This window comes from Equus asinus, chromosome 3, assembly GCF_041296235.1.
Source record: "Equus asinus isolate D_3611 breed Donkey chromosome 3, EquAss-T2T_v2, whole genome shotgun sequence".
In the NCBI taxonomy this organism is placed as follows: domain Eukaryota; kingdom Metazoa; phylum Chordata; class Mammalia; order Perissodactyla; family Equidae; genus Equus; species Equus asinus.
Genome location: NC_091792.1, coordinates 29,834,537 through 29,848,249, shown reverse-complemented (window position 1 = coordinate 29,848,249; position 13,713 = coordinate 29,834,537). Strand labels below are relative to the sequence as shown.

Below are 13,713 nucleotides of genomic sequence, written 5' to 3'. Positions count from 1 at the left end.
TCTTCCTCTACTTTGTATGTGGAATGCCTCCACAGCATGGCTGACGAGTGGAGTAGGTCCACACGTGGGATCTGAACCCACGAACCCCGGACAGCTGAAGTGGAGTGCGCAGGACTTTAAACACTCGGCCATCGGGCTGGCCCTGTTTCATGTATTTTGAAGATCTGTTACTAGATCCATTCACAGTATTTCATGACCTCTTGAGGAGCTGACCTTTTTATTACTATAAAATATCCTTCTTTATAAACTCTTGCAATACTCTCTGTCTTTAAGTCTGCTTGTCTGATATTAAATCAATACTCCTGCTTTCTTTTAAATCATGTTTCCATTGAATATTATTTTCAGTTGTTTATTTGTAATCTATATATGCCTTTATTTTTAAAGTGATTTTCTTGTAGGCAACATATATTTGTGTCTTGTCTTTTAATTGGAGTCCTTCTAACCATTTACATTTAATGATTGATAGGGTCGGATGTAACCTACTATCTCACTACTTGTTTTCTGTTTGTCCCATGTATTTTGTGGTCCTTTATAAAAAAATTTTTCCTGACTTCTTTTGGGTTATTTTCTTTTAGTCTTCTATTTTTTCTTCTCTATTGGTTTATTAGCTTTTCCTCTTTCGTTTATTATTTTAATGGTTGCTCTAGGGTTTACAGTATGCATCTTTAACATTTCAGTCTGCTCTCAAATAATAGGACTCTTGTCTAAGTTAATCTTATGAGTCATATTTTCCCCCTTCCATCCTTTGTGCTATTATCACACATTTACCCTGTTAGAGTAGACCCCCTTATCCATGGGGGATAGGTTCTAAGACCCTCAGTGGATCCCTGAAACTGTGGATAGTACCGAACCCTACATATATGTTTTCTTCCTATACATATATGCCTATGATAAAGTTTAATTTATAAATTAGGCACAGTAAGAGATTAACAACATAGTACCTTCCCTTTGGCATATCCTAATTGCCAGCATCACTACTCTTGCGTTTTGGGGCCATTATTAAGTAAAATAAGGGTTATTGAACACAAACACTGAGATATGAGGACAGTCGCTCTGATAATTGAGATGGCTACTAAGTGACTTACGGGCAGTAGTGTATATAGTGTGGATATGCAGGACAAAGGGATGATTCACATCCCTGGTGGGATGGAGTGGGACAGCAAGAATTTCATCACGCTATTCAGAATGGCACACAATTTAAAATTTATGAATTATTTCTGGAATTTTCCCGTCAATATTTTCCAATTGCAGTTGACTGTGGGTAACTGAAACCACGAAAAGCAAAACTTTGGATAAGGGGGGACCATTGTATATACTTTGAAGGCCACACATATTTATTCTTCAGTCAGTGTCTTTTAATCAGACAGTTAAGTCCTTTTATTTACCCACATATTTACCCTTTCTGGTACTCTTCTTTTGTATAGATACGCATTTGCATCTCTTTTCCTTCTGCCTGATAAACTCAACATACGTAGTCCATGTCTGCTGTCTTTGAATTCTTTCAACTTGCATTTGTGTGAAAATGTCTTTATTTTGCCTTCATTTTTGAAGGATATTCTCACTATTGGATTACAGGTTGATAGTTATTTTGTGACAGCATCCCTTGTCTTGAGGCTGCATTGTTTCTGAGTAGCAGTCAGTTGTTATTCTCATCCTTGTTCTCCTTTACCTAAGGTGTCATTTTCTCTGTTTGGTTTGAAGATTTATTGTTACCGGTTGTCAGCACTTTGATTTTGTTGTGCCTTGATGTCGTCCTTTGTGTGTTTGCCTTTTGCTTTGGATTCTTTGAGCTTTTTGGAATGTGGGTTTATAGTTTGTATCAAATTTGGATAATATTTGGTCACTATTTCTTTAAATGTTTATATGTGTCTCCCCATCTCTTTTTTGGGGGCCCCACTCAAATGGATGTTGGAGTGCTTTCTGTTGTCCCACAGGTCACTGAGGATCTGTCCATTTTTTAAAACCAGTTTTTCTCTCTGTGCTTCATTTTGGAAAATGTCTGTTCCTATTTCTTCAAGTTCTTATTTATTTATAAACATTGAGGTTACTACCTATTTAGAACATAGAGTGTTGCTCCTAGATAACCAAAAGTGTTAACTTCTTAATTCTCTTGTAGGTAAAGAAGGATACTGATTAATGATGAAAATGCCTTTGTATTCAGGCAAATAGTATAATAGGGAAGTAACTTGTACAAGGTGGGAAGAACAGTATGGTTTTAAAAAAAATTATTAGAAAGTCACTTAGTGCATCACTTTCATGAATTCATTCTATCAGCAAAGGCAGGACTACATCCTTCCATGTGGGCTTTCTAACATTGCTTCATGTTTGTTTAGCCATACAGAGTAAGGGTGGGAAATGTTTGCCCTTAAATGAGACAAACTGCATAGAACAACCTCATTCTGATTGGTGATATGTGTTAGAATTTGTTTTATAAAGCACCAGAAGAAATGCTCCCTGAGATTTTAAACTCTGGTTACTCTGAGCCCTCAGAGACTCAAGATAACATTGATATCATGCAAGTACACGTCTTTACATATATAGAGTTGATTATTTCAGTTTGTTTTGTTGCTCAAATTTTATTTGCAAAATCATTATGTAGCCTCTTAAAATTTCTACTTTTCTACAAAGATGAAACTTATATTAGTATAGTCATACATTGCTTAATGATGGGTATCTGTTCTGAGAAATGTGACATTAGGTGATTTCATCATTGTGTGAACATCATCGTGTGTGCTTACACAAACCTAGATGGTATAGGCTACTACACACCTAGGCCATATGGTACTAATCTTACGGAGCCACCATCATACATGCAGTCCATTGCTGACCAAAATGTTATGTGGCGCACAACTGCAGTTCTATTCGGTACTTACTATGATTATGTTTATATACTTTAGAATTTACTTTCTAAGTATCATTTTTTAAAATGAAAATACAAAATTACTAGAAGTAAATGTGCAGAGTTAAAAAAAATACTATTGGAGTAGGGAAGACCTTTGCAAATAGGACATACAATTGAAGCATCATAAAAGAAAATATTAACAAATTTCAGCCACCTGAAAGTAAATGATTTGTATATGGAAAAAAAACACAAAAACTATTTCAAAAAATATATGAGAAACTGGAAAAAATATTTTTAATTCATATAGCTGACAGCTAATTTCTTATTAGCTTCGAATATATTCCAGGATATTCATTATAGCATTATTTGTAATAGTAAGGTTTTGGAAACACTGAATGTCCCTTAAGAGTAGATAGGTTAAATAAATTGTGACATATCCACAAAGTGGAAAACTATACAATTGTTAAGAAGAATGAAGCAGATTTATATGTATATAAAATAGAGGAACAGTCTTGACACATTGTAGGCATTTCAATATACGTTTGTTGATGAATGACTGTGTTGTTAAGTGACAGAAGCAAGGTCTGACATACCCTGTACAGAATCCTGTCATTTGTGTAAAAAAAGAATATATACATATGTGCATGTATCCACAGAGAACAATGGAATATATACAAAAAAGTGGCAAGTTAGCTGAAGATTTAGGTGGCTGAGAGATGGAGGAAGTAGTAGGCACAAAGACAGAAGGGTAGGAAATGCCTTTTGTTACCTTCTGAATTTTGTAATGTACGTTTTTAAACTTTTAAAATAATTAATAATTAACATAAAATACTGTATTTACAGGGATGAAAGTGAACCTGCCCAAATAGAAGACTTGAGTGTTGTTAAACCTGATGGCTGGCTTGATGATGAACCCCAATTTATTCCAGATCCTAATGCTGAAAAACCTGATGACTGGTAAGCATTCCTCACCTTCAAATGTCAATTTCATGTGTCTTACTTGCTTTTTTGTTACTGGTTCATATGACTGAAGGAAGGGACTTGAGGTTACTATATTTGCTTTATTCTAACATCCTAAGGAATGAAGACATGGATGGAGAATGGGAGGCACCTCAGATTTCTAATCCAGCATGTCGGATTGGGTGTGGTGAGTGGAGACCTCCCATGATAGATAACCCAAAGTACAAAGGAGTATGGAGACCTCCAATGATAGATAATCCTGACTACCAGGTAATAGCCGCTCCTTCCAGTCCCATAGTAAAGTTAAAAATGTTGTGATATTTCTTTTATATATCTAGTTATTGATAATGTTAATTTGTAGAAATGTGATTTGTAATAGAGTGCCTTAGCTGTCTTGAGAAGGCAAAGAAAATAGACTCCAACTAATTTATTTAGAAAGTAAAGCATTCTTTTTTTAATTTTCTGGGGGAATAAAATTAAAAACTAAAGATCAGTTACTTTATACTATATTTTCCCTAGTAAACAACTGATGATCAAGCAAACTCACACTGTATATTTTAGTAATTAATACCTGTGCTTAATTAATGTGCTCCTTACTTTCTGGTCTTATTAAAATTAGGATTTTTTTCTAATACGAATCAGATATCTAATATGAATCAGATATATATATATTTTTGATTGGCACCTGAGCTAACATCTATTGCCAATCTCCTCCCCCTCCCCCTCTCCCCCACCCAGTACATAGTTGTATATTCTAGTTGCAGGTCCTTCTAGTTGTGGCATGTGGGATGCCACCTCAGCATGGCTTGATGAGTGGTGCCATGTCCACATCCAGGATCCCAAACAGCAAAACCCTGGGCCACTGAAGTGGAGCACACAAACTTAACCACTCGGCCATGGGGCTGGCCCCCTAAATCAGATGTCTTTTGAGTGTACCTGGCTTTTTGGGTAGATGTCCCTGTTATCCATTTAACACTGTAGTTTTATCTTTCTAATTATTCATTGACATTTTCTAACATTTATTATATATATGCAGTTATATATTCTAATTGCTCACTGTAGTTTTTCTTCATAGCATTTATCACAAAATGTTTATTTTGGTAACTTTTTTGTTTAATGTCTGTCTCCCTCATTAGACTTTAAATTCCATGATACAGGTACCATGTCTGTCTTTATCATCACGGTATCCTTAGCACCTGGCATAGTGTCTGGCACAGGATAGATTATATATGATGGTGGAGTGAGTCAGTGAGTGACTGTACTGTCAAATTTATTTGATTTGATTGAGTTTAATCATTTAAAGGCTTGAGGAACTTTTATGTTGAATAATTGTTCTGAGGTTCAACCCTGATTGATTATTGATGCCTGTCATGGGTGTATGTTAAAAGGAGTGACTCCATTTTTGCCATACAGTAACCTCTCTGATTTGGGCAATTTTAGTGACAACTTGCCTTGAATAAGTTTATTAAACGTAAAAAACTTGTCTAAAGTAGTATCACTTACTTGTGAAATTTAATTACTCAGGTTTCTTTGTGTGTTTGATTTTCACTTTAGCTTTTTTTGCAGAGATTAAGTCAGTATTATCCATAGGGAATATCACGTACAGAATAAGAAGAAACATTATTTCTGGTGAATTACTAATGAATTAATATCAGTTAAAGTTTTCCTTTTTCTCCAGTTAGTATTGCTGATTTCATTCAACAGCAACTACTTCTTGAGTAGCTTTTATAATGAAATTATTTGAAAATGTCTTTAAATTACTTTTTCTTCCAGGGAATCTGGAGTCCTCGAAAAATTCCTAATCCAGATTATTTTGAAGATGACCATCCATTTCTTCTGACTTCTTTCCGTGCTCTTGGTTTAGAGCTTTGGTCTATGACTTCCGATATCTACTTTGATAATTTCATTATCTGTTCAGAAAAGGAAGTAGCAGATCACTGGGCTGCAGACGGTTGGGGAGTGAAAATAATGGTAGCAAATGCCAATGAGGTACAGTATTTACCATAGAGTAATAATAGGACTTGGTCTTGTTATGGGTTATACAAATGGCCCTTGAAAAGGTAAATAAATGCTCAGTAATTACTAAATGCCAAAGAAATATTCTTAAATAAATTTATGTAGACAATATTCAGCTTTATTATAATCAACTTCATTATAAACTATATAATGAACTCTATATATGTAAGTCTTCATTTCATTCACTAAATTATGATAGCATAATGGGATTTAATGCCTATTTGTTGTTTATAGAAATAAGAATACTTAATACATTTGTCATCTTGTCAATTCAAGGCCTAAGTGGTAACAGTAATCTAAATATTATTCTTTATTCATTTCAGTTGCTTTTCACTTAGGAGAGTGTAGAGAATTTTTAAATTTAATATTATTAAAGTGTGTTCTGGTTTTATTTCCCCCAAATCTTAACACTGTTTAGAAAAGATTAAGCTAAACATTTCAACACAATGCATTTTGGAGAATATATCTTTAAAATCCATTATTATAAAGAAAAATTCATACCTTACATTTGGTTTCTTTGGACATTAGCAAAACCCGTCAAAAGAGTAGGTAAAGGTAGAGAGATTCTCATTTTGAAATTCCTTTAACTAAATCATTTGATGATTTTAGATTTTATTTTAATAAGAGAAACAATTTCCTTACTGAAGGTTGTATGTGAAGTGTGTTAATAAAAAAGAAAAAACCCCAATAATTCTCAGGTTGATTTTATTAATAATCCCTTTGAAAGTAAAGAATGAGTTATTAGAGAGTTGTATATTTCTAAATGAACCAGATAATACGTCCATAAAGAGTAATTCCATCTTAAAATTTGCCTAAAAAGAAAACTGTCTTAACTCTTGCTGGTAGGTTATCAGTTTCTACATATGTAGTAATATATCTTCCACTACAAAGTCTCAAATAGCGAGCGTGCTGATAATTAAAGAGTTTAAACTTTACAAAATATAAGATGAGAAAATAAAATATTTTTTAGCTTACAAGTTCATCACTTCTTAAAACACCTAGGTAAAATAAGGCTTTTTTTGGTAGGCTGTATTTCCTAATGAAGGTTTGTAAAATCTGAATTGAATTTTTATTCTTATTTCTTCTATAGCCTGGTATATTTAAACAGTTAATGGCAATTGCTGAAGAGCGCCCGTGGCTTTGGCTCATTTATTTTGTGGCAGTGGGATTCCCAATAGCATTAATTACTTCATTTTGTTGGCCAAGAAGAGTAAAGGTAAAGACAATGAATTTCCTTCAACTTAAAAAACAATCTCTTAGTGTTTAGGAGTTCTGTGAATTGAGCAATAAACTAAATAATAAGTAATAAACTAAATTTCCTGTAAATGTTTACTGATAGTTCATTGTGTATGTCAGTTATTGTAAAAAAAACTTAAAAAAAAGGTTTTGCTTTTAGTAAAAATAGCTTATGTTAAACTTTTATAGAAAAAATATGAAGATGCAGAGTATAAAAAAACTGACATATGTAAACCGCAAACCAAGGGAGCACTCGAGCAAGAAGTGAAGGAGGAGAAGGCAGCCCTGGAGAAGCCAGTGGACGTGGAAGAGGAAAAAAAGCAAAGTGATGGTGAAATTCTTGAAAAAGGTAACAATAATAGTGATTTATAATGGGGACCCTGGGTAAAGCTCAGAAAAACAGTGGATTATCTGGTAAACACTAGCTGTTGCACTTGCTTTATTGTCCAATTTATACTATTTGAATCCCCAGGAACGTGTGACCATGGCAAAGCGGAGTGATCGTCCCTGCCTGGGTGTTGTACCCTGAGCCGCCATCCTGTTTGTAGTTTTGGCCTTTTAGGAGGAAAGAGATTTAAATATTGTTCAGTTGCTTCAGGGCCCAGCAACTAAGAATCCCATATGCTGTAGCCTTTTGCAGGGACTTTTCCTGCCTCCGAAACTGTAGATGCAACGAGAGGTACAGACCATGCCCTCTGTGGAAGAGTGGTAGGTTCAGGGCAGGTGGCTGCAGCAGCAAAATCGACGCCGAGTCTTCCAATGGTGGCCATTTATCAGACAGTGTATCATAGCAAATAATTTAATCTCCTGAAAGGTTTGCTGAATCCCATGTCCCCTTCCCACCCTGGACTAAACTCCGGAAGATGTGAGAACTGAAGGACGGAGGCTTTTGGATGGCTCTCCAGTGAGACCTTTTTACACATATCTAGGTAGAAATAAAACTATTGATATTTGTCTGGTGTCACAAACCAAGTTCCAGATTGAGCCCTTTGCTTAACTTAAATTATGTCTTGAGCACAATTTTTAACCTGATAGTTAATGCAAACAGTTGACGTAAAAACCATACACTCAAAAAAAGAAACACACACACACATATATGTATTCTTTTGATTTCCATATTACATAGACTGAATGCTTAAGAATTCTTCAAACCTGTCCTTTTCCTCAAATATGATGATTTATTTATAAAATGTGGTAAAATAATGAGTATTGATAATTTTTTTTTTTTTTTTGGTGAGGAAGATTCGCCCTGAGCTAACATCTGTGCCAGTCTTCCTCTATTTAGTATGTGGGATGCCTCCACAGCATGGCTGATGAGTGGAGTAGGTCTATGCCCTAGATGCGAACCCAAAAACCCAGGCTGCCAAGGCAGAGCTCGTGGAACTTTAACCACTCAGCATGGGGCTGGCCCCTTCTAATTAAGTTTTTTAAAATTTCAAATGGAAGAAAGCTTTTAAATATTGGAATTTAAATAATTCTCCCAGATTGTATTTAATACTTTTCAGTAGCAAGATTCTAATTCATTGAGTATTTGCCTTTAATAAAATCTGTATTCTAGAAGAGGAAGGTGAACCTGAGGAAAAGAGTGAAGAAGAAATTGAAATCATAGAAGGACAAGAAGAAGGTAATAAATCAAATAAGTCTGGATCAGAGGATGAGGTAAGCGACTCTTTAACAGAAAATAAACTAGTTTCTCTGTATAATCATTATCCATAAAAAATTATTTCAATAGAAACATCAATCTGGCTTGTGAAGAATTTTTTGCTGTATTTCTCCCAGCTTTCATAAGAGCTTCTATATTGTTTTTAAAATGTATCCATAAAGAAGGCAAGAAAATACTATAGTTTATATCATCTTAATGCCTTCATGCTTAATGCCTGTAAAGTAAGCCTGTAGTTTACACAATATAGAAAGGTGCATCTGTAAAAAATTATGACTTTATCATTTAAGTATTCTGTTGAAAGGTATAATATACAGACTATTTGAATATTTAAAAGGGAATTGTTTATTACAAGAGAATTTTCTTTATAACCATTGTAAAAACATTCTCAATAATTTACTGTCACATTTTGATATTTCATTCATCGGGTAGTTGAAGACTATCTGCCTGAAATGGTGTTTTTCTCAAATCTTTAGTAAACTAGTTTTCCCATCTTCCTGTGTCTACCCCTTTTTGCATCCTGATATATAGGAGAACTTTACACAGTGCCTCTTTTTTTCAGTCAGTTACTATGGACTCAGAAACCACTCAGGGTATAATTCAGAACCAGAGCTTTCTTTTTCACCCAGCATCTACCGGAAGCCTGTTTACTCTACTTCTCTAGCCCTTTAAGAGCTGCACAGTCCACCCCCATGGCCACCGTCCTCACCACTCCCGGTACTCAGCGTTAAGGAGGGAAAAGAACATTTGGTCTGTTGCATGTGATAAAAAACCTTCTATTTTGTCTATTTGAAGAAATCTCCCAAATAAACTTGTTTTATGGTTACTGTTTAATTGTTTTCTAAAGCTTATTAGTACATGTACCTGGTTACTGGTCTTCACTGCCTTGTGAGTTTTAAAGGGGTTTGGGGCATCATTATCTAGTATGACTGAATATGCATATTCCGAGGGAGCCAGGTGGAGATCATTTCTTCCAGAACAGAGTTTTAAAGTCATTGTTTCAGCTGTCATTCTCTTAAGAATAATACTTGCAATCGTTTATTCGAATATGTATTCTAGTTATATTTTGTTTCACAAAATATTTTGTGTACTTTCAGACTCATATATTTGTCAGTGAGCGAAAATAAGCCAATTTTTGTATAGCATAACCTTGAGAATTAATTATAACTATTTTGTATAATACTATATAACATCTTCATTATTTTATTTTGATAGAAAAGTTTATGTATAAATGCTTTTCTGTAAGGATAAGAATTAAAGAAAAGAAAAAATCCAAACAATAAATTTGATGTTGCCCTTTCCTCTCTCCTAATTTTTCTCAAAGTACCATGTGCCACGAGTTCTTAAAAAGTCTCTGTAAAACCACCTCAGCAATTCTTTACTTCCAGAAATATGGTAATGAATAGTTAGTGCTTAATATCCTACAATGAAAATATCATATAACCCTTGATTAACTATGACATTAAGTTCTAAATCATAAAATAAAATCATCAGTTGAGTTGTTAGCAATATGCCTTGTCAGATGCATATTTGATAAGCAGTTATTCTAAAAATGTAATCATGCCAATTAAAACATCAATTTATATACACATTTTTGATCAGCTGCATGAAGTAAAGGAACATATATAAGATAGCATTTGTCAGAACACATATTTTAGAGAATAAGAAATATTTATTGCTATAACTACTTACCCATTATACGAGAGTCAACATTTTCATAATTCTTTTTTCTAGATGAAAGAAGCAGATGAGAGCACAGGATCTGGAGATGGGCCAGTGAAGTCAGTACGCAAAAGAAGAGTACGAAAGGAGTAAACTATATTCAAGTATTTTTAATTCCTGAGAGAAAGATTTGGATTCTAAAGTCAGTGTGCCAGACTGAACTTGCGTCAGTCCGCACATCCCGTTTCTAATATCTGGCAATGTTATTCTTTCAGACATTTATTCTAGTCTTTCTTTTTCAAGGAAAAAAAACTTTGAAGTTACCTGGTCTTTGAATTTAGAATAAAAGAATGTGGCACGTTACTTATCCGATTTAAGAGATTAATATCATTGAAGTTACACAGTTTTAACAGTTTGGAGAAAGTTTTGGTTTGTGCAGAGCAAAATGTCATGTAGCAGCTTCACTGCTATTGGAAAAATCAGTTCTTGGAATTTCCTCTTAAAGGGCTATACCACAAAATAGCTGGCAGTTCTCTGATAGAAATGAGAGTGTGTTCTGTTCTACAGAGCTAAATGCAATAAAGTTTCTGTATGGTTGTTTGATTCTGTCAACAATTCAAAGTGTTGTATGTGACCCACATTTACCTAGTTTGTGTCAAATTATAGCTATGGTCCGTTGTTCACATGAATTATAGATTCCTTTAAAGAGGTGCTTTGTTGAGAAGTCAACAAAACAGAGATGTCTAAGTGTCATTCATAGAATCACTGGTTAATAGTGCAGCATATTTTACATTTGAATACAAAGATAATAGGTTTATCAAAACAAAATGGTGTACAGATTTCTTTTTCAAGCTTTGATAGTTGTTTTATGCCAGAATGGCTTACCCTATTCACAAGATTGCTATGCCTACTTTGCTCTTGAAAATAAAATTTAAATGTTTTTTTGTTAAATTATACCCTCTTTAATAGGTAAATTATTGTTGGGGGGGGCTGTAAATTATTTTCTTTTATCTGATCTTTAAGAGATTCTGATGGGTAATGGATGACAGTCATCACGCTTTGTATTTTTATCTTGCTTTTTTCCTGATAAATTCAAACCTGCTAAGTCTGATATCTCATCTGGCTTCAAAGCTGCCTCTAAGATAGACAGAGCAATGACTACTATTGCTCTTCTTCTTAAAGTAGTTACCAAATGTCACAGAACTACATTATTATGGAGCTGTGTTGTTCCATTTAAAATATTTTAAGAATTTTTTATGTTTAGGTAACAGGTTAGACCCTTTGGAAGGTGATCTAAATCTTTGAGCCCATGGAACCACTTTAATACTGTCCAGAGAACTTTATACTAGTTGGGTAATATTTTGGATCCTTTCATGGACGTACACACCCATCCTTGGGCAAGCCCCAACCAAGTTCCCATTCACCTCCTCCCCAATAATATATTTAGAGGTTATATATAAAGAAAATGAGCCAAACGTAGCCAGTAATACAATTCACTCTTTATTTCAGAGAGTGAATTGAAAATGCAAGTAGTGCTTTATTCCATTGCTGTGAGCTGAACTTTCATAAATTGGTGGTGGAAAATCTTAATACTACATAGTTAACCATACTTTGTATGTAATACTAACTGAACTTAACACATCTTGCAAGGTCTCCCTTTCTTGCTGTGTATTTGGAATGTCCAAATGAACTAGACATGCTGAATGATCCTAGGTGAGAATGTTTCTGGTGGTAAACTACTACTTCAGGAGATAATCCTTTCTTAATTTTGTGGAAACCTTCTTGCCTGACAAGTGTCTTGTATGTGAAGAGTTTTTCTAAAGATATATTAAAGCTTTTTCTGCTTTCTTGGTTGCAGATTCATTTTAACTTTAACGTTTGGTTAAACTACATGAGCTTGCAGTGGGAAAATCTGAGCAACCAGTTTTGCCAGCTCACGGCTACTTCTTGTGGATATGCCCTCTGTGGATGGCCCCAGGCTGATAGGTTTAACCAAAACGTAAACTCTTCCAAATAGGTGTGTTAGATCCGTGCAGTAGACAAAGTACAGAGTCTTCCTTAGTAACAAGATGGCTTTTTCCTTTTACTCTCCTAATACTTTATTGTTTAAAATGACTTAAATTTTATCCTTTTCTCTAATTAAGGAGAAAATAAATGCATTTTGGTTTTGTTTTAGTTGGACTTTTTAGAGGCTTTTTAACTTGACCAGGCTAAAGTGGCTTCCTTATTCTTGAAGATTTTTTTAAGATAGCCTTTCTTCCACTGATCATTTCTCTAGAAAGACATATTTCTAGAATTAGTAGCCTTTTTGAAGTGTCAGTCCACATTTGCAAGAGACACAGGATGGAACTACTTATATGTTAAAATTAACCACTAGCAATTAATTGAATATACCTTAGAAATTTAGAACATTAATCCAAAAATGGTTTTGTATTTGGTGGAAACTATTCAGAATAGTTAAGACATAGATATATTACATGTCAGGCCTCTATGAAGTTTTTTCATTCTCTTTTCAATTGTGGCTATATGTTTTAACTTTAGCAGGTTTTATACATGAGGAATTAGATGGCTATTATCAGAAAACTACTTACATCTCTGATGTATTTGATTTATTAAAACACACTAGCATTTCTACATAAATTTTAACAATCTCTTCCCAAATTATAGCTCCCATGCATGTCCGTAGTGTGACAGCTGTGAGGAGTTTAGGAAATAAAATTATCCCTGATCTGACAGGGAGATGGGGTAGGTTGATGGGAGAGAAAATATATTGGGGATGCATTTGGAGCTTGTCTTCAGACATCTAAATGCATGGAAGAGCAGTGGTAGTTTTATAGAAGATGGGCAACAGGATAGTTAGAAAATGACCTTTTAACACCTCCTGCAGTGTCTTAGCACATATATTGTGCTTGTTAAATGAACACAATTTTACATTCTTTGTAAAATTGGGGAGTATTTTCAAGTTTTAATAACTTAGACTAAACATTTGATAAGCCATCTATAAATCATATATAAAACTTAAAACAAGGTAAATACATTATACAGTTGATTATAATGTATCACTTTAGCTTCTGCCATCATGTCAGCACCTCCTTCCAATATAAGGTAAATTCAGTCCAAAGGCCAACACAAAGTCCTTGTTTTTTTGCACATTTGTCTTTAAATACTACTAATCTGTATGATTTAAGTGAATAAACTGTAGCTTGTTCTTCCGATAGAGTAGCTAAGAGGCAATTAAGTCATTCTCTCTTCCAATCCTTAACCTTTCATGTAATCACATTCTCTATTGTTTCATGATTTACAGATGGTCTTTACTAAAGTAAAGGTGGTTTTAACT

At 34.2% G+C, this 13,713-nt stretch overlaps 1 protein-coding gene across 1 annotated transcript in view; it reads left to right on the top strand.

Moving 5' to 3' along the window:
- Positions 1-13,713, top strand: part of CLGN (calmegin) — a 43,436-nt gene extending 29,723 nt beyond the window's left edge. Inside the window, exons 9-15 of the mRNA XM_014853528.3 lie at positions 3,686-3,799; positions 3,922-4,072; positions 5,576-5,791; positions 6,909-7,034; positions 7,244-7,403; positions 8,613-8,713; positions 10,449-13,713. Coding sequence (XP_014709014.1) covers positions 3,686-3,799; positions 3,922-4,072; positions 5,576-5,791; positions 6,909-7,034; positions 7,244-7,403; positions 8,613-8,713; positions 10,449-10,529 — 949 coding nt within the window. The 3' untranslated portion in view covers positions 10,530-13,713. The remainder of the gene's footprint in view (positions 1-3,685; positions 3,800-3,921; positions 4,073-5,575; positions 5,792-6,908; positions 7,035-7,243; positions 7,404-8,612; positions 8,714-10,448) is intronic.